This window comes from Aphelocoma coerulescens, chromosome 4A, assembly GCF_041296385.1.
Source record: "Aphelocoma coerulescens isolate FSJ_1873_10779 chromosome 4A, UR_Acoe_1.0, whole genome shotgun sequence".
NCBI lineage: Eukaryota > Metazoa > Chordata > Aves > Passeriformes > Corvidae > Aphelocoma > Aphelocoma coerulescens.
In genome coordinates, this window is record NC_091018.1 from 20,421,809 (window position 1) to 20,443,044 (window position 21,236).

The 21,236-nt window shown below is 51.9% G+C and overlaps 1 protein-coding gene across 9 annotated transcripts in view; it reads right to left on the minus strand.

The window, feature by feature from the left end:
* The window catches only part of ARHGEF9 (Cdc42 guanine nucleotide exchange factor 9), a 193,059-nt gene that overhangs the window by 20,391 nt on the left and 151,432 nt on the right, over nt 1-21,236 (minus strand). For all 9 annotated transcript variants that reach the window (XM_069015708.1, XM_069015709.1, XM_069015713.1 and 6 more), the window contains 4 exons: nt 17,282-17,461; nt 15,024-15,256; nt 10,995-11,124; nt 2,929-3,060 (listed from right to left, as the gene is read on the minus strand). In XM_069015708.1, coding sequence (XP_068871809.1) covers nt 2,929-3,060; nt 10,995-11,124; nt 15,024-15,256; nt 17,282-17,461 — 675 coding nt within the window. The remainder of the gene's footprint in view (nt 1-2,928; nt 3,061-10,994; nt 11,125-15,023; nt 15,257-17,281; nt 17,462-21,236) is intronic.

A 21,236-nucleotide genomic window follows, 5' to 3' on the forward strand; every position in this document is an offset into this window, starting at 1 on the left:
AGTGGAGTCTGACAGGATTGTTTTATTTACTCCATCTCCTGTAGCACGGCTATTTCTGGCTGGCTACTGCTATTAAACTGGTCTCATTTTGCTTCTCATCCAACCTGCTTTGCTCAGGCAGCTCAGGAGAACACAGCAATAGCAATAAACCACAAGCTGGAGCTCGCATTGCCTCCTGATTACAAGAGACACGTAAAAAGCACAAAAGAAAACTAAATGTGCTTCATGCAGTCACTGATCTTTCTGCGCTGTCAGAAAACGCTAAACACGGGGCCCCACCAAGGACTGCTCAGCTACTGGTGAAAGAAAAGTGGAATTTAGAGCAGGAACTCTTCTTAACCCTTCCTACTTCACACTGTCATTCCCAGCCCCATGCCACAGCGCCCTGGAGCCGCCGGGGGAATTCAAATTATTACCCAGAACAGAAGAAAGAAGATCTTCATCTGCTAAGAACCTCGAGCATCCCCAAAGTGATCATAATTAACGCTGTGTGTCACAGGCCTGGATGTTAAGTACCATGATTTGCAAATCTGAAGCATCTCCGTGTCAAACTCTCTCAACTTCAGGGTGATAAGGAAAGTGGACCCTGTGCCTTTAAGGCAACATCTTTGAGTGTTACCATCAGCCAGGATTGCCTTCATTTCTCAGTAATTACGGCCAGCATCCCAGAATAGGCTTTTTTCTCCTGATTATACACATATGGCAAGGCACACTGAGGCCCTGCTTGCTTCCTGCCCAGCCTATTCCCTTCTGCCTTCCCAAAAGGCAGCTCTGTGTTAGGGTATCCAACCAACTCTTTGGAAAAGGCACCACTTTGTCCTCATGCACACAGCAGTGTCCCAGCCTGTGGCTCAAGAAACATGGGCAGAAATTCATTGGGAGAATTTGACATTAATCCAGCAGCTGAAAGTTACCTGGCTTTGCAAGGAAAACCTGGATTCTGAGCTCTCCCAGCAGCTCTGGATCAGGAATTGTAGCATCCAAGCTGGTGTTTCAGCATTCAGTTTGTAGAACCCTGAAATGGTTGACAAGGCCATTTCATCTGATCAAACTCCTCACTTCCTAGCACCAGGCAAACATTCAGTGCTGATGTCAGGAAGTGACCAGTGCTGTCTCTGGTGGCAAAATCTAAGCCAAAGAGATTTATCTGCAAAGCTTGGAAACTATTTTTGAGAAAATTATCCCACACAACTTTACAAGATGTTTGCCAGCAGGGAGAGATGCCTGCCACGGTGTCAGCTTTTCCACCTGCTGCAGCCCTTGGAAACCTTAGTGCAGCTTTCCTTGTTGGGAGAAAGATTTCAGTACACCCACAGTGGTGGAAATAACATCTGCCAAGCATGTTTGAGTGCAGCCCTGGGTAATCACTCATCTTCCCAACCCAGGTCTCTGTCTGAAGACAAGGTGGCCGTGGAAATGCATTCAGGAATTCCCAGTCTTGCAGACGTGAAAAGCAGGTAACAACCAGGGGGTAATGACAGGAACAATCATCCTGAGAGTTATTTCCCCTCACAGAAATGCCATGGCCAGGTGTCCAACAAAAAAGGTGCATTCCACGCAGGCACCTCTTGTGCAGCATCTCCACACCCCCCAAAATGCAGAAAGGAGGAGGACAGTGTCCCACTAACGCTGTCTGCACATCGATGGAACCTTGCAGGCCCCCAGCAGCCCGCTGTGGATTGCTGACCACCCTCCACTTGTGCTGATGACCATGGAAATCCCCAGCCCTGATTTCCCCAGAGTTAAGGGAATGCTCAATACCTCTCTGGACCAGACCCAGTCCAAGCCAGACTGGATGCTGCCTTCTGAATTGGAAATCCAGGGTCACGATCAAAGAGGAGGAGGTCAGGATTAAACAGGAAACCAGCTGTGCACCTCCAGCCTCCTTCCAGCTCTCACTGCTGCTCTGAGGCTGCTTCTGTGCAGGGCCGGGCAGGGAGGGAAAGGCACAGCAACGAGGAGGGGAAAAACAAGCACAGGCATTCCAGAAGGCAGAATTTCAGTCAACCATGACTCAGGAGATGAAAGTGCCACCCACTGCAGTGCCCAGGCCGCGGAGGGGGCAGTGATGCCGCGCTGAGTCAGGAGCCGCCCACGCCCCCACCCACGCCCTTCCTCCTCGGAGGGTGCCAGGCTCAGCCTGTCCTGAGCCCAGGAGCTGTGACAGGAACACAGCCCTGTGCTCTCCCAGGGACCGCCCTGCACAGTTCTGTGTGGCTGCAGGGAGTGACAGCAAATCCTGAGCTGTCGCACCCAGGACTGATGAGCTCTGTCCCTTCGTGTCACACAGGCGTGCTGGCAGTGAGCTGGGATCACCTCAGCAGGACACAGGGGCACAAGAGTGCTGCTGGACACAGTTTCTCTGGATCACAGCTCACCTGCTGCTATCAACACCACAGCACACCAGCAGCAGCATCCTGCACTGCCCGCCCACCTTCTCCATGGGTTCCACGGCAGGGAGGGGCCCTGTGAAATCCAGCACGGCACAGACAGGAGGATGAGGCTTAAAAAGCCTCTCCCCAGGCGCCAGCACAGACACCCAGCACAGCCTGGCTGCTGCTCATCACCATCTCAATGCAGCAACTGGGCTGTCAGCCCCCGTGCCAGGTTTTGTAGTTCGTACAGGAATTGCAGGGCTATCTAATCCCAGATCATACACTGCAGCCAAATCCTAAAACGAGAAGGGAGGCAACAAGCCAAACCAGGGGCACATGAGATAAAGGCATGAAAAGAGCAAGTGGAGGCTGGATTTGCTACGAGCACAAAAATCCCTCCATCACCGTGTGCTCCCCACGCCGAGCATGTGCATTGCCCTTCCTCAGGGCTCTCCACATCCTCTTCTGCACGTGCAGCCAACAGCCACTGTGCCCTAAAAACCACGTTGGACTGGCAAGCCTGCCCACAGCATGCCCTTAGCTGTGTCCTTACCTTCTTGCAGAGAACCATCTGGTGATCAAAGAGAAAGAAAACTCGCTGCTGGTTCCGTCCATAAGGCTGGTAAATCCAGGACATCTCTCCCGTGTAGATCAGCTCCGAGCTGCGGTCCAAGATATCGTCTCCCTGGAGGGCACAGGGAACGAGGCTGAGACAACTGCACTGGACAAGTCTGTCTTTGCAGGATGGGGAGAAGCTGCAATTCAGTAACATTCCAACCCTTCTGCAGCTGTCAAAGCCACCTCATCTGATTTCAGACCAGAAACTGGGATTAGGGGATAATTCTGAAGGAAGGGGAATAACTGAGGAAGTGTGGGCACCTGAAGCATGGTCACTATGGCTCACGTTGCGATGGGGAAAGAGCTGCCCCAGACACTGTCCCCTCTCCCCACTCCCCTCTCCAGGTACCCCCAGACCCTTGGATCCTGCTGCAGGTGCTGGTGGCATCAGGAAAACAAAGCCCCTTCCTGCTGCCCACCCCAGAGACACCAAATTCCCTGCACGCCTTCCCTTTAAAGCAGCATCCCAAAGCTATTCCCCTCCTGAAATCTCCGGCCAGCTACGAAAGCCTGGGGCACTCTGGGATATCAGTTCCCCGCCTCTGAGGCTGGCAGAACTCAGCCCTCTGGATTGCTGCCGCTCTTCCCACTCATCCAGGCACTGCCAGTCCCTTCTCTCACAGCTCGTTAGAGTTCCCCAGCTCCAAAATCCTGTCAGGACCACCCCGGCTCCCATGGCAGCCCCAGCCCCCCCTGGCTGGCCAGGCCTCCCTGCTGGCTGCCAGAGTGCCCTCACCCTTCCCTGCCTCCGGCTAACGCTTGTTTTCCTCTCCCGAGTTTTTTTTAAGGATTCGTGAGCAGATGGTCTTGAAAACACAGCGCTCTCTCTCCCACTCTCTGAGAGAACAAATGCAGTCACCCTCCACTAATTGGAATGAGCTGGACTTTTTAAAAAGTTAATTAAAACCTATTTATTAAAAATGGGTGAATTCACCACCACCTGCCCTGTGGGCATCTCGGCGGAGCACCGTGGAAGGAGGCGGGATGGCTCCAGCTGAAAGGTAAGGAGCAGGATTCAGCAGCAGGATTCAGGAGCAAGTCAGAGAAGAGCTTTTTTTTTTTCTTTTTGGCTGTGAACTACTGCAGTTCTGGCTTTGACGCCAAGCTGGAACCGATTTCTGGGACGACAGAGTCCCAAAAATCCCAGCAAACAGCTTGTAAAGGTTCAGCCAGCCATGGGGGGCACGTAGCTAGACACACACTTCTGGTGCTGCTCACGCCTGCAGGTGCCAAGGCAGCCCAGAGTCCCCCCCACTCCTGATTCCGTGGTGAGGATTTCAAACTGCTGTTCAGGTGAATGTGTAATTAACCTCTCAGCATTGATTGGGAGCGACCGCCTGTGTCCCCGGGCCCCGTGACAACAGCAGCTTCATTAAGTCACTGCATCACCAAGCTGCAGCACAGACTTCCAAACCGCCTTAGCCAGGGCTTTATCCACCTCCCTGCCTCCCTTCTGTGCCTGTGCAGTGCTAGGGGCTACTGAGGGTAACTCCCCAGGACCCAGAGGGAGATGGGATGGGCTGGGATCCCACAGTGCCTCAGCAGGGTCCCACTTCAGCCTGGCCAGAGCCCCGGGACCCGTGTGCTGCTGCCACAGCTCAGGGGGACACGAGCCCTAGAACCAGAAGCCTCTGAAGAAAACACACCAGCTCCAGAAATTCTGAGCTTTCCTGGCTAGCTTCTATGAAGAAGATTCCCACAAGCCTATGGATGGGAGCTTTAGGAGAGGGGGCGAGCTTAGGAGAGGCTGGCTGCTAAAAATAGAAAGCCAGCTTTGTCTTTTACTCCTGTGGTAGCATCTGAAGCCTGAGGACATACAGAGGGCTCTGTAAACACTTCTACTTGATTAGCTGAATCCAAACTGTGTAGTCCCTGCAAGCAACATAACCCAAAAACATCCAGATCCAAAATGATGGGATTTGTATTGCGTTTCTTATGTGGGGAAAACAATTTCTATATCCAGTCTATAGGCTAAAAATAGCTGATTTCCCACTTGGGGTGAGCAAATTGGGAAATATAGATTGCAAAGAGTTTGGGATGGGCACGTGGCTGGCCAAGAGCACCGTGTCCATGGTCCTGCCCTGCTCCTCCAGCCTGGGCTGCCAATTCCCACAGCCGAGCCTCAGGGCAGAACCTCTGAACCTCCAAAGGCTTTTCCTGTCCTGACACAGTTGTACCTCTCGGAACAGCACAGATTGTCTTCTCCTGGTCCCCACTGAGGGGATCAGGGGGCAGCAGCAGGGTGGGGGGCAAAGAGGGACATTGGCTCCCCCAGCACGCCTCGATCCGTGCTCCAGGCAGACTCCCCCAAATGTCTCTCTCAGTCCCACGCCTCCAAATCTGTACAGAACCAGGAAAAAAATTCCTTTTCCTTCTCCATTTTTTCCCAACTCCTACAGAGGCTGGATCATCTGTATCCTTCTGTAAGCTAAGAGAAACCCTGCTGAAGAAGGAAGAGGCTGAACTTTCAGTTGCCCTGAACCGGCAGACGTTCAGCAGAGCACAGCAGCAGAGCGGCCAAGAGAAGCCCTGACGCCTTTTCCAACCTGAGTGTTGTCCTGTAAGTCTCTAACAAAACCCCTCAGCCCTCCCCAGCTGCATCCAGGCCCTTCAGTGCACATCCTGCTGCATCCAAAGGGCAGCCCAAGGCAAGCTGACTCCTCTCTTCTTCACGCTGTCCCAGTCCTTCATGTGCAGTAATGGGAGCAGAAGGTCACCCACATCCGGGCTGGCTGTGAGCTCCCTCGAGCCCTGCAGTGACACACAGAGTCCCCAGGCCACTCCTGACTGTGACAGCACAGGGTCAGCTCTGCTGCTGCTGCTGCCTGGGAAAGATGTGGCTCCCCAGCTCCCCAGCTCTGCTGCAGTGACCACCACACTCTGTAGTGGGCAGCTGGGAGGAGGTTTAAGTGTCATGAAATAAATGCTGTTGGGAGCACCAGGATATCAGGGAAGGGCTTGGCACTGAGAGCTGCTCCCCCTGCCAGGAGCTGGACACTTCCCCGGGCTCGGGAATGCTCACAGCCCACCGGAGCTGCTCTCCTGCACCCCAGCCCACCCTGACACAGCCCTCTGCTGTCCCTGCTGCACCCCAGCCCACCCTGACACAGCCCTCTGCTGTCCCTGCTGCACCCCAGCCCACCCTGACACAGCCCTCTGCTGTCCCTGCTGGGCACCAGGAGGGGATTTCGTGCCCTTTCCCAGCTCCCAGGGAGCCAGCAGGGCTCTCTTGTGCCTGACACCGATGCTCTGCAATTAGAGACTGACAGGATGATTAGCACCCGGGGCTACACTGAGATCACAAAAAGGAACGCCTGCAAAATGTTGTCCTCTTCAACAGGATCAGTTTTGGTACTTTCTGTTGCTGGGGGGCAGGGGGGGAAAGGAAGAAGAGGAAAAAGAAGGCTCCGATTCACTCCCTGCCATGGTTTTTTTTCCCAGGAGGATTTTTCATCAGGCTGTCCTCACTTTGTTGGTCACAGGCAGCTTCCTTTCATGGCACTCTTGGATTCACTAACGCAGTATTAGGCTGAGGCCAGTGATTACAGATTACGTAATTAAGGGCAGCAAGTCTTGATTTAAAGGACCCGTAAATAACAGGAATGAGAATAAATTTAAAAGGACAATGCTCATTATGTTTCTCAAAATTATGTATTTCTCCCTTCATGGAAATTCAATACTCTTGGAAGCTACCATAGTGGCACCCCATGGGAATTTCTGGTAGAAATATCTATGCAAACCAAAGTAATCTGTTTAAATAGCAAGTTCAATCCCATCGAGGATGATGAGCAAGGCTCTGTCCTGTGCCAAACATCCCACTGTTGGATCAGGGACCTCCACAGATCTCTACCCAGGGAATGGGAGCCACCATCACCTCCCTCCTGTCAGAAAAAACTGGGCTGAAAGGTAGGGAAGTGTTGCTGAAGGGCTGGAGGGGGAGCCTGAGCTGCTGCAGTGATTGCTGCTTCATTTTGTTTTGATGTGGTTCAAGAGCTGTGTGAAAAGGCATAAAATTGAGCAATTCCAGGTGTGCTGAGGCACAGACCTGTTTTCCATCTCCACATCATCCGTACAGGGCGCTCAGAGAGGCTGTGCTGGGTCGTGCCCATGGAAACTGAGCCCAGACCCTGCCCAGGAGCAGAGCCCAGCGAGCTGAGCACAGTGGCACAGGTGGCACAGGGCTCCACGGGCTCACAGGATCCCTGTGGGGGCAGGAGAGATGGAACAGGAGCAGAGGGGAAGGCAGGGATGCACCTCGGAGTGGTGCAAACACAGCCCTGCCCACGCTGGGGCTGGCAATGATGGGCTTTGTGGAAATCTCTTTCCAATCCTGCCCTCTGTGTGTGTGGAGCTACTCCCACCAACCTTTGAGGGCCAGAGCTCCCTCAGAGGGCAGGAGCAGCGAGGGGAGCGAGCAGCACAGGTTACCCAGGATGGGCTCTGGCTGCCCCCTCTGAAGCTGCTCCAGTCCCTCCGTGGGCTGGTTTGCCTTGCTGCCTTTAAATGGCACTGGTTTGATCCAAGGGGGTTTCACTCCGAGCGAGGGGATGATGCTGAGCAGGGGGAGATGGAGCTGGAACATCAGGGAACACTTCAGAACACGGACAGCTGCCAGGCTCTGCAAGGGCTCGGCAGGAGGTGGTGGAAGCCCCAAATCGGAGCCATTTCCAGCTCAAAGGACTGGTGTGGGCAGCACCTCTCGGGCTCTGTTTATATGCTGGGAATTCAGGTTACAAAATAAAGAAGTGACTCACACATGGCAACAGACCAAGGCAGGCTTCTCGGTCAAGCCCACATTCCCACAAATTACACAGGAACACATCTCAGAGGGACTGGGATTAGTTCTGATTTGCAGCAGGCCGTGAGATCAGAATCTTCCCCTAAGATTCTGCTCAGACATTCCTTGTCTAAAGATGTCAAAGCTGCCAGTAATTCCCTGAGACTTCAGACCCTGGCTTGTCCCTCGTGCCAGGCCACCCTTTCCTGGTCCCACTGGCAACTGAAGCCATCAGATCCTGCTTGCAAGATTTCCTGGGTAAAACCTCTGGCCTTGGTTAACTCAAGGATATTTGCAGCTTTCAAAACCTCATCCTGAAATTCACCACCATGGGATAAATTTTTATCCCATGGAGGGATAAAAATGATTCCTAAAACATGGGATTCAGTAAAACCCCTCTGCTTAAAGCAGCTTGGACATGTCCTAACCTTCCCTATTTGTTTTCGGATCAGCATTCCCAACAACAGCCTCTCCGTGCAAGAAAACATGTACACACCATTTTATACACAAGAACATTTCAAATATTCCCTCACTAAGTATTTTTTGTTTGGTTGGGATTTTTTCTTCTTCTTTAAAAAATCTTTTTCCACCATCTCCTCACAGAACATGGGTAAATTTAGAAAGGAAAACGCAACTTCAGATGAGAGAATCGGCATCATCAGTCTCGAGATGCTGAGGAAAAACAGACATTCCTTCAAATAAAATATTTCCACGTGCTGAAACATTCAGCCACTGAAATCATTCACCAAGTGCCAACACGCTGGGCATTTGGGATTAGCTCTGTCTTGTGCCCTGCCTGGATTTCTGGTGAAAAAAAGACTGAACTGGTAATTTTTTTACTCCTGGTTCCTGTTTTCTTGTGGTCACTGCTGCTTTCAGGGGGTCTCAGGAAGGCTGAGCTGTGCCTGTGCTCTGGGCTGGCTGGAGGCACTGGGATGGACAGAGCAGGCACAGAAAGGTCTGGTTAGAGCAGGAGCAGGGCCAGGAAAGCTGGGAATTACAGCTCTGGGTGCCTCTCTCTGGCCAGGGACCCTCACACAGACTGAACCTTGTGGCAGCAAACACCAACAGGGAGCTGTGGTCTTCTCCTCAAACCAGAAACATCCCTTCCCCACAGCCTGGAGAGGCTGGGGACACACACCAGGAGAGCCCCCCTGTACCCCAAAACTGCACAGAAGACAAAGATGGGAGCCCTCAGGGGCTGGGGGAGGAGCCAACCCCTGTGATCCACGTCCTGGGAACATTCCTGCAGCCACAGAGTGGGATTTGGGGTCTGCAGTGCCTCAGGAACAGCTGCACACATCTCAGCAGATCCAAGCACTTCCCAAAGATCCAATCTTTTCATTTCTCCCACTCTCTTCCTGCATTACACTGTGGCTCACTTCTGGGTATTTTGGGTTTCTGTGCATCCTTCTGGCTGTTCCATGGACAGCTGTGGAGTGGGGGCTGGATCTGATGATTCAGAATTACTTTAGAGGGAAGAATCAAGCAGTGAAATCCTCTGCTGGGTCCAGCTCTCATCCTCTCCTTTCTCATCAAAACTCTATGACCCTTCTTCATCCAAAATCCAGAATAAAAAGGGCCAGGAGGGTGTTTTCCTTTGCCCAGGAGCTGTATTCCCATCAGGTTTCTGAGCATGCCAACAGCAGGCTTTGCTGTGTTATGAGAAGCTGAAGGATGTTGCTGCAATAATGTGCTCAAAATCTGGAATAGCTGCAAAAAGCCTGGAAGAATAATTTGGCAAGTTCCTGAGGATAGGGTGGAGATAAAGAATGGGTACTGCTAAGCAGGAATGAATTATCAAGGATAGGGCTAAATAAAAATGAATTATCAACTGAGCTAATGGAAGAGAAAAAGCAACTGCTATTCCATAGATGCTGTGTGGAGGTCACCTTGGCTTCCCCCTCACACATGAATATTCACTGACTTGGAATGGGCCCATCCTTAATCGAGATTTATTTACAGCGAGGGGCTCGGAGCTCCTCACAAATGACCCCCATTAGCTCATCCCATGGCACACTCCAGGGCTGAGCACGGAGCTGATGGTCCCGAGCCTCCTGCACAGCATTTCCTCATTCTGGAAATGAGTCTGTGGCAGTGAGAGGTGCTCCTGAGCAGTAAAACAATCAAACACATTGTCTGTGCTCTCTGCTCCCCCAGCCAGCCCCAGTCCCAGAGCCAGCTCTGATTGCTGCGTTGATGTGTTTTATTGTGTGTTTTATCACCAGGTTCAGGGCTGAACCCAGCCTCCATCACGGCAATGAAACTAAATCAGCCAAGGAGGACACAGGTGATGCACCTGTATTTCTCTCCCTCTCCTCGCAGCCTTCACAGATCTCTGCCAGAAGTGAAATAATTAACGGATTAATGCCTCTTTCCCCCAGATTCATTTACACAGTATGATCCCAGTGACTGGGATGTGGAGTTATTTCAGACTTCACAAGTGAGGAAGCAGAAAGGCTGCTCCATCACTCTGATTATCTCCTTGCTGAACACATGGGCCGATGACAACAGCGAGAGGATTTACAAAAACGTTTGTCCTCAATCTGCTGCAAAACCCTATTTACGGATTACTTCCATACAATGATTTTAAAAAATCAGGGACAAGAAGAAAGGGAGAACATAATTTTAGTATGGCTTTTCTTCCAAACACATGGCACAAACACAGAGACTGAAGGCCTGCTGGCGAGGAATCCTTCTGCTGACTCTGCCTTCCCTGTGCCTCTCAGCTCCTTAATTACACCATCACTACACACAGGGCTGCTTCAGAAATATCTTTAAGTGGGAAGTCATTTATAAAACGCAAATAGCATCTCTAACTCCGCTTTAACAGTTTGGCTTCCAGTCATAAAGCAACCACCAGAAGGATTTTCTCCATTTTCCTAACCTGTTGTAATTCCCAGGGCTTTTTGCTACATCTTTGCCCCCTTCCTCCCCAGTGACACAGCGCAGGGGTAGAATGCACACAGAGTTTGCTCCAAGTCTCAGCTACTACCAGCACTGCAAGCACAAAAGTCACTCCAGGTTTCTAGTGATGAAACTGGAACTGGACCCTGGATTTTCTCCAGGGCACCATTAATGTTTAAGCACCACCCTGAAGTCGCGACTGTGCCTTCTCCACCCCAGGCTGAATCCCAAACTGTGGAAAATCAACCATACCATGGATCATTCAACAACAGCCTGGAATTTGCCCTTCCCAGGTTCCCAGGCCAGGTTTACTGTACCTCCCAGTCCAGGACAGAGGCCTGCCACTGAGCTATCTTGTCGATGTTCTCCAGCCTCCGCTTGCGCTCGTTGATCTGGAGAGTCACGTTCCTCATGACGGCCAGGGCAGCAGCCACGTACCTGTAGTCACTGGACACAGAGGGAAAGGCCATCAGAGGCAGCAGGACATGCCCAGGAGTCTGTCACAACCTCACCAGCCCAAAGGAACACGGGAAGGGGTAACCCCTTAGTACTACGATGGGATTTTTCCACCTGGATCATCACAACGGAGCAGCTCGATGGAAACTGGAATTGGGAGCCCAGTCTGGCCTCTCCAACGCAGCACTGGTGAGCCCTCTACAGCCTTAGGATGCCCAGCTAAAGAGCACCCTAAAGACAGGCTGAGCATTTTTACAGCCTCTGTCTTTGGGTTTGGATTTTTCTGGTTTTAAAATGATCACTCAGAAATGGGTTCATTTGGACCAGGACCAGAGCACCTTCCAAGCCGCTCCCAGAGCAGTCACCCCACGGAATTCACTCTCACTGCAGATTTCAGGTGAGCAAATCCAAGCAACTCTTTTTTTGTTCTCTCTGCATGGCCCTGTGAGTGCAGTAACACAGAGTGAGAACAGGCTCCTGCCAAGGCTGCTGAGGATGATGATCAGTCTTTTCAAAAAGTGATGCTGAAATCGATGCCATTGATTTCTGCCCTGTGCCTGCTTTTCCATTCCAAGGAGCTGTAATGTTCATTTCCATTGGGAAGATAGGCAAGGCCAGCTGCCACAACACCACCATAATGCATTATTAACTTAAGGGCTGCTATTGATTGCTGACTAATGAGAAAAACTGCCATCCTGGGCAGCTGCAGGGGGAATGGCTTTATTGATTATTGCTAAGGATTGTGCTGGTGACAGCTAAAAGAGGGGTGAATGCTGGGAATTAGATCCCCTCTCCATGTGATCCCAACAGGAGAAATACTAAGAAACAAACACACTGTGATATACAGAAAATATCATTTGCTATTTTGGCATCCTTGCTTGGATGAAACCTTGAGCTGAGTTTTCATTTTTTCTTAAATTCTTACATCAAAATTCTAGCTGAGGTTAAAAAGAATCCTACAAATTCCAGGACAGCAGGACTGGCCCTTCAGCAAAATAAAGGCAAATAGCGGATGGGCTGCCTGATATATCCATCACAGAGAGGTTTGGGTGGGAAGGGACCTTAAAACCCATCCAGCTCCACCCCCTGCCATGGGCAGGGACGCCTTCCACTATCCCAGGGTGCTCCAAGTCCCATCCAACCCGGCCCTGGACACTTCCAGGGATGAAAGTGAACATGAAAAACTTCTTGTGCCTCCCTTTGTGGGAGCATCTGTGAGAAGAGAGCGTTGGTTGTGTAAGGGAGGAAAGGAGCTGTGCCAGGGGGACATCAGGGTGGCCTGGAGAATATCCAGGAGTTCTTTAGGGAAACAGGGATGTCCCTGTGGCCAGGAAGGATCTGGAGAGGCAGGGAGAGGTGCAGGGCTTGCAGACAGTTTAATGATCTCCTAGCAGTGATGCTCATGCTCAGAAGGGAGGGCACTCCTTGGCAGGGCCTCCTCACACAGCGTGTTCCCACATCCCCAACTCCAGCTCCCTCTGCTCTGGGAATGCTCAGGACTCCAGCAAGCTGCACTTAGGACCTTCCTATATTTAATTCATATTAAGCTGGAGTAAATCTTTAAGAGGTGAACAGATGTGGCTTTGTGAAAAATTCAAATGAACCAGGCAGCAATCGGAGGGAGGCAGGCTCTGAGCTCACCCCCGTCCTGCCTCCACGCCGAGTGGGACGGTGCCAGCCAGCTTTATCCTGGGAATGCTAATTCCTAATTCCAGTGAGAAAACCCCAGGCACGTTCTTCTGTCGTGCTGTAATGAAGAAAAGACTCGGGACTGAACATTTTGGGCTCCCAGCCCATGTCTGTGGCAGAGCTGGCAAAAACTGGGAAGAAAAAACCAACAGAAGCAGAGCGTTTGGCCACGAGGCAATAATAGGATCCCATTAACCATGAGATGGAGGTAAATAAAGGGTTTGTCAATTCTACTGGGGCTGCAGTGGCCACTTCCCAGTGCTCCATCAGAATCCAAGTCTAGATCCTTGCCAAGCATCACATGCTGTCCCTGGGGAGCGTGGTCTGGATTCTGGTTTCAGCATTGTCCTGACCTGGTGCAGGGAAAATCCACAGCTCTGCAGGTGTGGGGGTAGTGCAAAGGAAGGTAAAAAAGAAAAATACTGTCATGCTCCTCTGTTAGATGAAGCTCACATCCCTGCTTTCCCTGGGAATCCTGTGTTTTTCCATGTTTTGCCTCACTCCAGGGCTGCAATGTGCCACTGGCTCTGTGCAGCCACAGGTTTCATTTCACAGGTGCTGTTACAGCTTCAGGGGTTACTCCTCCTAATGCAATGTGAGCAAACCTCACCCTGCCTTCCCTCCCCTTCCCAGAGCACAGGGAAACAGGAGCAATGGAGTGTCCATGGCAATCCAGTGACACAGAGCTCTCAGGCTGAGCCAACCAACTGCTGCTGAACCCCAGGAGAGCTCCCAGGGCTCCTCAGAACACGGCTCTATGGGGTTACTTAACAACATGGCAAATTTAAAACATCCCAAAGGGAACAGGAATGCACTCCCAAAATAACCCAGCCCTTGTGTTATCACACTGCCCACATCCCCTTTGCTCTGGCTCCCAAGTAACTCACAGAGGGCCATTTTAAACACCCTGCTGATGGGAAGCCACATCTGAGCTCCCAGGCAGTGCTGTGGGTGCTCACGTGGCTGCTGAGGGGAAAACCCACAACCTGTGGGATCCCAGAGCTGCTTTCTGACACCCTGAGGTTCCCACTCCAAGTTTGAGTTGGTCTTTGGAGAAGCAGGAATTGGATCTGGAGCCAAAGGCTTGTCCAAATTGGTGATTTGGGGCATTTGGCTACACTGCATCACTCAGACTGTGGGTCAGGACAAAGCAAATCACTGCATCTCTGCTCACATGACACCTCTGCTCTTCTAGAGCTGGGCTTGGGAAAAACAAGTCAAACACTTGCACAGGTTTCTGAAACATCTCTGGTCTTTTTTGTTCTCACTTGCTTTTAAATGGGTTTTGGAAAAAGAAAATTGGCAGGGCTGGAGCAAATCTTCTGTTACAGGGCCTGATTCTTCTTCCACCTTATTTTCACAGCAGTAAATCCCAAGTGGAATCACAGGCACTGTCAGGCAGCCAGGCTGATTGTCCTCAGCAGCAGCAAAAGAGACCCTGGAAATTTTGGGAAGCAATCAAACTGCAGGTGCTCCTGTGAACCTAAACCCCATGGCAGAACCAGAGACAGGACTGGCCTGTGAAGCTGAGCACAGCTCCCCAAATCAGGCTCCAGTTGCAGATCCTGGCCTTGTACTCGCTGTGTGCCCAGGTCCTCCCCAGGAGCAGGGAAGGAGCCCCTCAGACCACTGAATGCTCATTAGGTAATTTTTCCAGTGTAACTGGTAGCATCAGAAAGTACATCCGAGGGTAATTAGTTCACAGGTCTGGTTAGAACAGAGCTGAGGCCTGGTTAGAACAGAGCTGAGAGTGTGTCCAGCGAGAACTGCTGCTTTGAGAAGCCTGAACTGTCTGCTGACCCTTTGTCCTGCTCCTGTTTATCCAGCATGTCACAGGGACAGGAGCTGGAAAGAAAACCCCAACCCCTGTGTGGGAAGGAGCAGTGGACAGAGAATTCAACCCCTGTGGGGAAGGAGCAGTGGACAGAAAGCTCCAAGCCCTGTGTGGAGGAGCAGTGGAAAGAAAGCCTCAGCCCCTGTGGGGAGGAGCAGTGGACAGAGAATCCAACTCCTGTGTGGAAGGAGCAGTGGAAAGAAAGCCCCAAACCCTGTGGGGAAGGAGCAGTGGACAGAGAATCCAAGCCCTGTGGGGAAGGAGCAGTGCAAGAAAACCCCAATCCCTGCATGGAAGGAGCAGTGCACAGGAAGCCCCAAAGCCTGTGGGGAAGGAGCAGGGGAAGCCCCGTGGCTGCTGGAGTTACCTGTGCTCCTGGGCCGTGTACTTGAGCAGCTCTGCCAGCTGCAGGGGGTACTTGCAGATCTTCTGCACGGGCGTCAGCAGGAAGCCGTCGATGGCGATGTCGATCATCTGCTGCAGCAGGCGGCACGCCTCGAAGAAGTGCTGGTACCTGCTGTCCTTCATCAGCTTGGAGAGCTCCATGCACGCGTCCAGGTGGTTGTTACAGTACTCAGAATAGATCCAGAAGCCGTCTTGCTGTGAAGGCAGAGCGGGGGGAACAGGTCAGGCAGCTGACCCGGCTGATCAATGCCACACCAGGGCTGGGAAGGGCAGGGTTCAATGGGATATTGGGAGAATTTCCTCCTGGGAGGTTGGGGAGACCCTGGGATAGAATTCCCAGAGAAGCTGTGACTGCCCCATCCCTGGAAGTGTCCAAGGATGAGCTTGGAGCATCCCGGTCTATGACAGTGTCTCTGCCCAGGGCAGGGGGAGGGATGAGACAATCTTCCCAAGCCAACCCTTCCAACCCAACCCAGTCTGGATTTCTAAGAAAGCACAGCCCAAGCAGGAGGAGGGGCAGATCCTACAGCGCTTTTCCTGCTTGGAAGAGGTGCTGGGAAAGGAGGGCCCGCAGAGAGGGAGCGGCACTCTGACACACGGCCGAGGTCTCTGCAGGCACGGCTGTGTCAACAGAGCCCTGCACAGAGCTGTGCCTGTTCTCAGCTTCAAACTCTGCAGGGAGGGTTTGAAAGGCAGAACCCAGCAGAGCTCTGGCTTTTGGGTGAGACAAGAGGACAACCTTGTTCTTTCTAGAGCTCTTTCCCTGACGGATCATGAAGCACCTGGCAAATGTTTGGGAGCTGGGTACGTTTGAAATTCCCTTTACCAACGAGGAACCCAAGGCACTGTGTGGATTTCCCCAGGAACAGAGCCCCAGGAAGCACCAAAACCAAACAAAAACCCCATCTACACACGTGCCCCTCCACCTTTTGGACTGGTCTAACAAGTTTTCTGCTGTCTGTTTTGTTGGAATTTCATTTTTCTGCCTTCATTGACCAAGACTGTCACCCTTAACTTGGGCTTGATTCATCTGGGCCATGCAGACAAGGCAATGAAAAGGCAGGGAAAGATTTCACTGGGAAGGAGATGGGCACCACAAATTAACTCTGAGACAGCCCAGGTAAAAGTCAGGTATTGCAAACCAGCCAGTTCCACCGAGCTGTGGCCAATGCTTTCCCAAGAAAGGACAGATTCTATTTAGCCAAAACCACACGTGCCCAGCAATTGTTATTTCTCAGTCCCTGAGGGTCCAAACAAGCTGTTTTTCTGGGAACAGGGAGCCAGTGTCCTTCCCATCCCCACAGCTGACCCAGCCACACACTGACAGCTCTCTCCTCCTGAAGAAAATGGGGAACAAGATGCTTTGGAGATCCCTAAACAAGATCTTAACAACCTCACCCCTCAGTTTCCCAAATGGCTAAGCAGGGTAATTTATCAGGAGTTTATCAGCCAGCTTTCAGCCCCTGTCTGGTGACAGGCAAGTGTCAGATCTTCCTCGGAATCACAGCAGCAATTCTTGCTATTGTCACTATCAATGAATTGACAGCACAGCCTCAAGTCATGACATTTCAGCTACTGATTCTCACCAAGATTGCTTACATCTCCTCAGCGCAGAGGTGGAATGTGATGCTGCTTTGGAGAAGGCAGCAGAGATTGCAGGCTCTGATAAGAACCAGCCTCGTTAGCACCTCATGCACCTTCTCAGAGGAAACCCCAACAAGAGGCCCAGGGATACATCAAAGGTGCTGTGAAACTCTTTGGGGATGTCCTGCTGAAGTTTCAGGAATGTCTGTCAGGCGTTTCCCTGATAAGCCGTCAAGTGTTGCCCTGACACAGCACGGGAGCTGTAAGCTCTGATACCCTGAACCCATCTCCCTTCAGGAAAGCCTCCAACTCCAGGGCTGGCATTTGCCTGACATTTCCTGACATATCTAAAACACTGGCCTCCTGTAGGAGGTGGTTTATGGAACAGTGGGATGGGCTGGGCAAAATCCTCCAGGACCTTCTCATCAGTGTGATTCAGATGTACTGGGGGTTATCCAACTGCATATCCAGGTTCTCCCTCCTCTGTATCTCACAAAGTACACGGAGAACCATGGAGCAGTCCCTGATGTGTTACTAGAAGAGGATGATGCACAGAAGTTAAAAGGTTCCTGCCTTCTGAGTTTTTCTCCTCCCTCCCCAGCCCAAGCTCCAAGGGACAATGCCCACTGAACTCACGTGTTCCAGGAAGCACGGCCCAATCTCACTGAGATGGGGGTCCTCGTTGTTGTACTGCTTCTCCAGGTCCCGGACAAATCCCATCTGAAATCTGTAGATGTCTTCGATGTTCCCAAAGATGATTTTCAGCTGTTCATCACTGAACATGTCCCTCCTCTTCCGGCACTGCTTTAGGTAACCCTGTGTGGAGTGAGAAGGAAGGATTGCAGAGAGCAGCAGAACCCAGGGGACAGCCCTGAGGAGGGGTGCCAGTGCTGGTGCCTGGTCCTGCAAACCCCACTGCCTCCAACACCTCATACCCAGCTATCCTACAGGCACTGCTGCTTCCATGTCCTTCCAGTGGCCGTGGTGTTACAGAGAAAGCTGGGAGGGGCTGCTTGAGCCTGCTCTGATTTCTCCTTTCAGCCCAGCAACCAGGACAAGGAAGCTGTTTAACACCTCCATCAAGTTCTGTTTAATATCTTTATCAACAATCTGGACAGGGGGATCGAGTGCACCCTCAGTAAGTTTGCAGTGGATTTGCTGGAGGGTGGGAAGGTTTTGAGCAAATCCCCCTCATCCTCCTACACTTCACCTGTCAGGATGATCATCACCGAATCACAGAACTGTGAAAGTTGGAAAAGACCTTTAAGATCATCAAGTCCACCCAGAATGATTTAGACCAGACACTGTGCAAGGCCAAATCTCAGATGGTGCAACTGGCCTGGTCTGTTCTGCAGCGTCCTGACTGGGAAGAAACAACACAGGGGTCATCAGGAGATGACTGTGCTTACTTTGCTTGCCTTTATTATATAGGAAGGGGGAAAAAAAGAAGGGAAGAAAACGCCAGCAGCTCCAGTGGAAGGGCTAAATTTGGGAACTCGGGATGCTTAGTCACACAGCCACGCTGCCAGCTGGTGACACGCAGCTGCTGGGCCACAATGAACACTCAACACTGCAGTGAACTGTCCTTCAGCCTCACCACGAGGTTCCTGGCAGGGAGAACTTCAAACATAAATGAGAAATGCCACTTTGGCCACGCTGGCCTGGACCCAGCCTCTGCTATGTCCAGCTCAGCTCAGAGGATGCCGTCACCCTGAATGTCCTGGCTTTTTCAGCTGAGAAGTTTGGGTTATGGAACACCTTCTCCACTTCCTAATCTAGGTCTCTCTTCCCCCAGGAGCTCCTTGATGACTCATTTCCCTGGGTTTCCCTCTCTGATTTCCCAAGGCCACGAGGAATGGGAGCAGGCCGCTTGCCACGCTGCAGGACGGTCACAGGGCAAACCAAAATCCAGACTGGGGAGAAACACAGGGCACCTCTCCATGCAGCTTTTCCTGTTTACCTGCTGATCTCAGAACAGCTTGGAAAAAAATCCCAAGGAAAAAGCCAGGAGCTGTGGCCCTGTCCCGAGGCCAGGCCCTCGCAGGCAGTGTCCCCTCACACTCTGCTCCGTGACATCCCTCCCTTCCCCAACACAGGAACATCTCCCAGCCCCAGGGTTGCCATTGGCTGTGATTCTCATCCTCAGTATTCCCATCCTCCCCATGCTGCTTCATCATTTCTCTGGAATCACGTGTCTGGAGGAGCTGAAGCAGCACATTTCTGTGCAGGCACCTCTGAAAGCACAGGGAGAATAAAGGAACACGAGGAGTTCCCAAGCCTCATCCTCTCTGTGCGTTTGGAAGGTGGTTTCCAGCACAAGGCAGGAAAAGGAGACTGAAGATTCATGCCTAACACGCAGCACAGGAGGCTGCTGCAGAGTTTTTCCAGTAAATTTACTTGTGTTACATAAAACAGTGTCATCTTCCTTCTGCTCATCCCGTCAGGTTTGCTCAGAGAAGGGACAGCTGACTGATGAGCAGATGTTGGAGAGTGTTTTGCTCAATGAATACCTAAAAATAGCTGCCAAACTGTCTCTCTTTAAAGTACTTTTCCATGTAGTCCCTCAAGTATCGGCCAAAGTTGGACAGGATTGGCAGGAGGTTAAGTGCTAAGTTTTCTTCACCCCACAGTGGGTTTAGAGACAGCCAAGAGAGGTGGTCAGTCCGTCCGTCCATCCATCCATCCATCCATCCATCCATCCATCCATCCATCCATCCATCCATCCATCCATCCATCCATCCATCCACCCTTCTTGTCTGGCTGAGGGCAGGGTGAAGGAGAGAAGAAGGAGGCTGCAGGCTGTAACTTCAAAGGCAGCTGTGATGATATTCCGGATTTTTTCCTCTCTGAGCTGGTTTGGGGCTGTTTACACTGCCCTGGAACCATCCCTGAGCCAGGCCCAGCACCATTTGGGCTGTAAAGCAGTGCTCCCTGTGCAGGGCTCCCAGCACACAGGTGAGGGTGGTGCTGAAGGGCACACACCCAGAAAAAGCATAAGAACAAAGCTCAGACTGTTTGAGCTGGAAAGGCAAACCAGAGCCAGGGCTGGTCCTGGGCAGCCAGGACTCAGATACTGCTCCACAGCAAGCCACGGGGGCGGTGGGGCTTTGCTGTGGTGAGGAATTCCCTCCAATCCAGCTGCTTCCCGCAGGCCTTGGCTTGCACAGGGGATTTTCATCCTGGTGCTGGCCAGCTCCTGAGCTCCCTGCCTGGCCAGACTCGTGCCATGAGTGTTGGGAGTAAGAACAGGGTGTGCAATGACACGGAAGCAGGGAGGGGAAATGGACCCTGAAGCAGAAGGGAGCCATGGGAGGGCTCTTAATCACCACCAGTAACCACCTCCCATCCTAAGGTGCCTCACTGGTATCAGGATTTGTTATTCACCACAGCTCAGCAACAGGAGAAGAACCACACACTGCTAAACTCAGCACTAAAGCAGGCTCAGCCCAGCCAGAGCTGCTCTGCCATCCCCTCTCACACCTCACGTCGCCGCCGTTCATCCTTCCTGGCACCCCAAAACAAAGAGCCAGGGAGGAGGGGAATGTGCCCCTGTCAGAGCAGCTCAGCAGGGGCTGCCTGGTGCCTGCCCGTGCTGTGGCACAAACAGCAGCCCTGTCCCACCCAGCCAGGGGCACGGGGAGCCCAGTCCAGCCCCGGCTCTCCCTCTCCAGCCCCACTGTGCCAACGCCCGGCTGACGGAGCTGTCTGGAGCCCTCCCCAGGCAAAGGGATTGCTGTGATTACACGGAGCATAATGAGCCTCTCTCCAGCAAGGCACAGCCATCATTCCACAGATGAGGATGCCCATTTCAGTCCTCCTCCCTCCTCAGCTGAATCATTTCCTGGTGCTCTACCAGCAGGTGAGATTGAGCCCCTCAATCCCGTCTGCATCACACAGAGCGAAGGAAGAATTTTCTGGATCTCTCCTGTCTGGGATGTATCATTAGAGGCAGTAAATCAGTGCTCCCCCATGGATGTCACTGCATCTGAACCTGTCTGCACCTCCTGAGAACTCCAGTAGGCAGAAACACCGTGACGTGGCTGGAGAGGCAAGTTAAGGTTTATCCAGTTTCCAACAGAAAAGCACAAATGCAGGAAAAGAAACAATTTGTGAAAAAGTGCCTGCAGTTCTTCCCTTCTCCAATGCAAAGCTCTCTGACCGAAATAGCACATTGAAATTAAGCTCATCTGTTTCCAAATTGAAATCCCAAGACTCTTCCATATTTGAGAAGTGTCATAGATGCTTTCTGGATGGCTGCTCTGCCTCGCCGAGAGAAAAGCAGCAAGTATGAAGGGAGGAAGACATTCTTCTAAGCACAATCCACCAGGGGCTTCACCACATTGACTGGGCACAGGCTCACTAAATCCTAAACATTGCGAGGGATGAGCTGAAAGCCATCCCCAGACATTGATTTCAGAGCTAACAAACTTCTGCCTCCCAGTGATAAGGACATCTCTGCACACCGTGCCCAAGCTCTCTGGCACAGCCGTGTGTTCCCCTCCCCAAACACCCAGCACCACATGCTCTGCACTTTGGGCTCAGCTCAGGGTACTAATCCCGAACTTAAGGGGTTGTAGAGGTTAATTGTAAC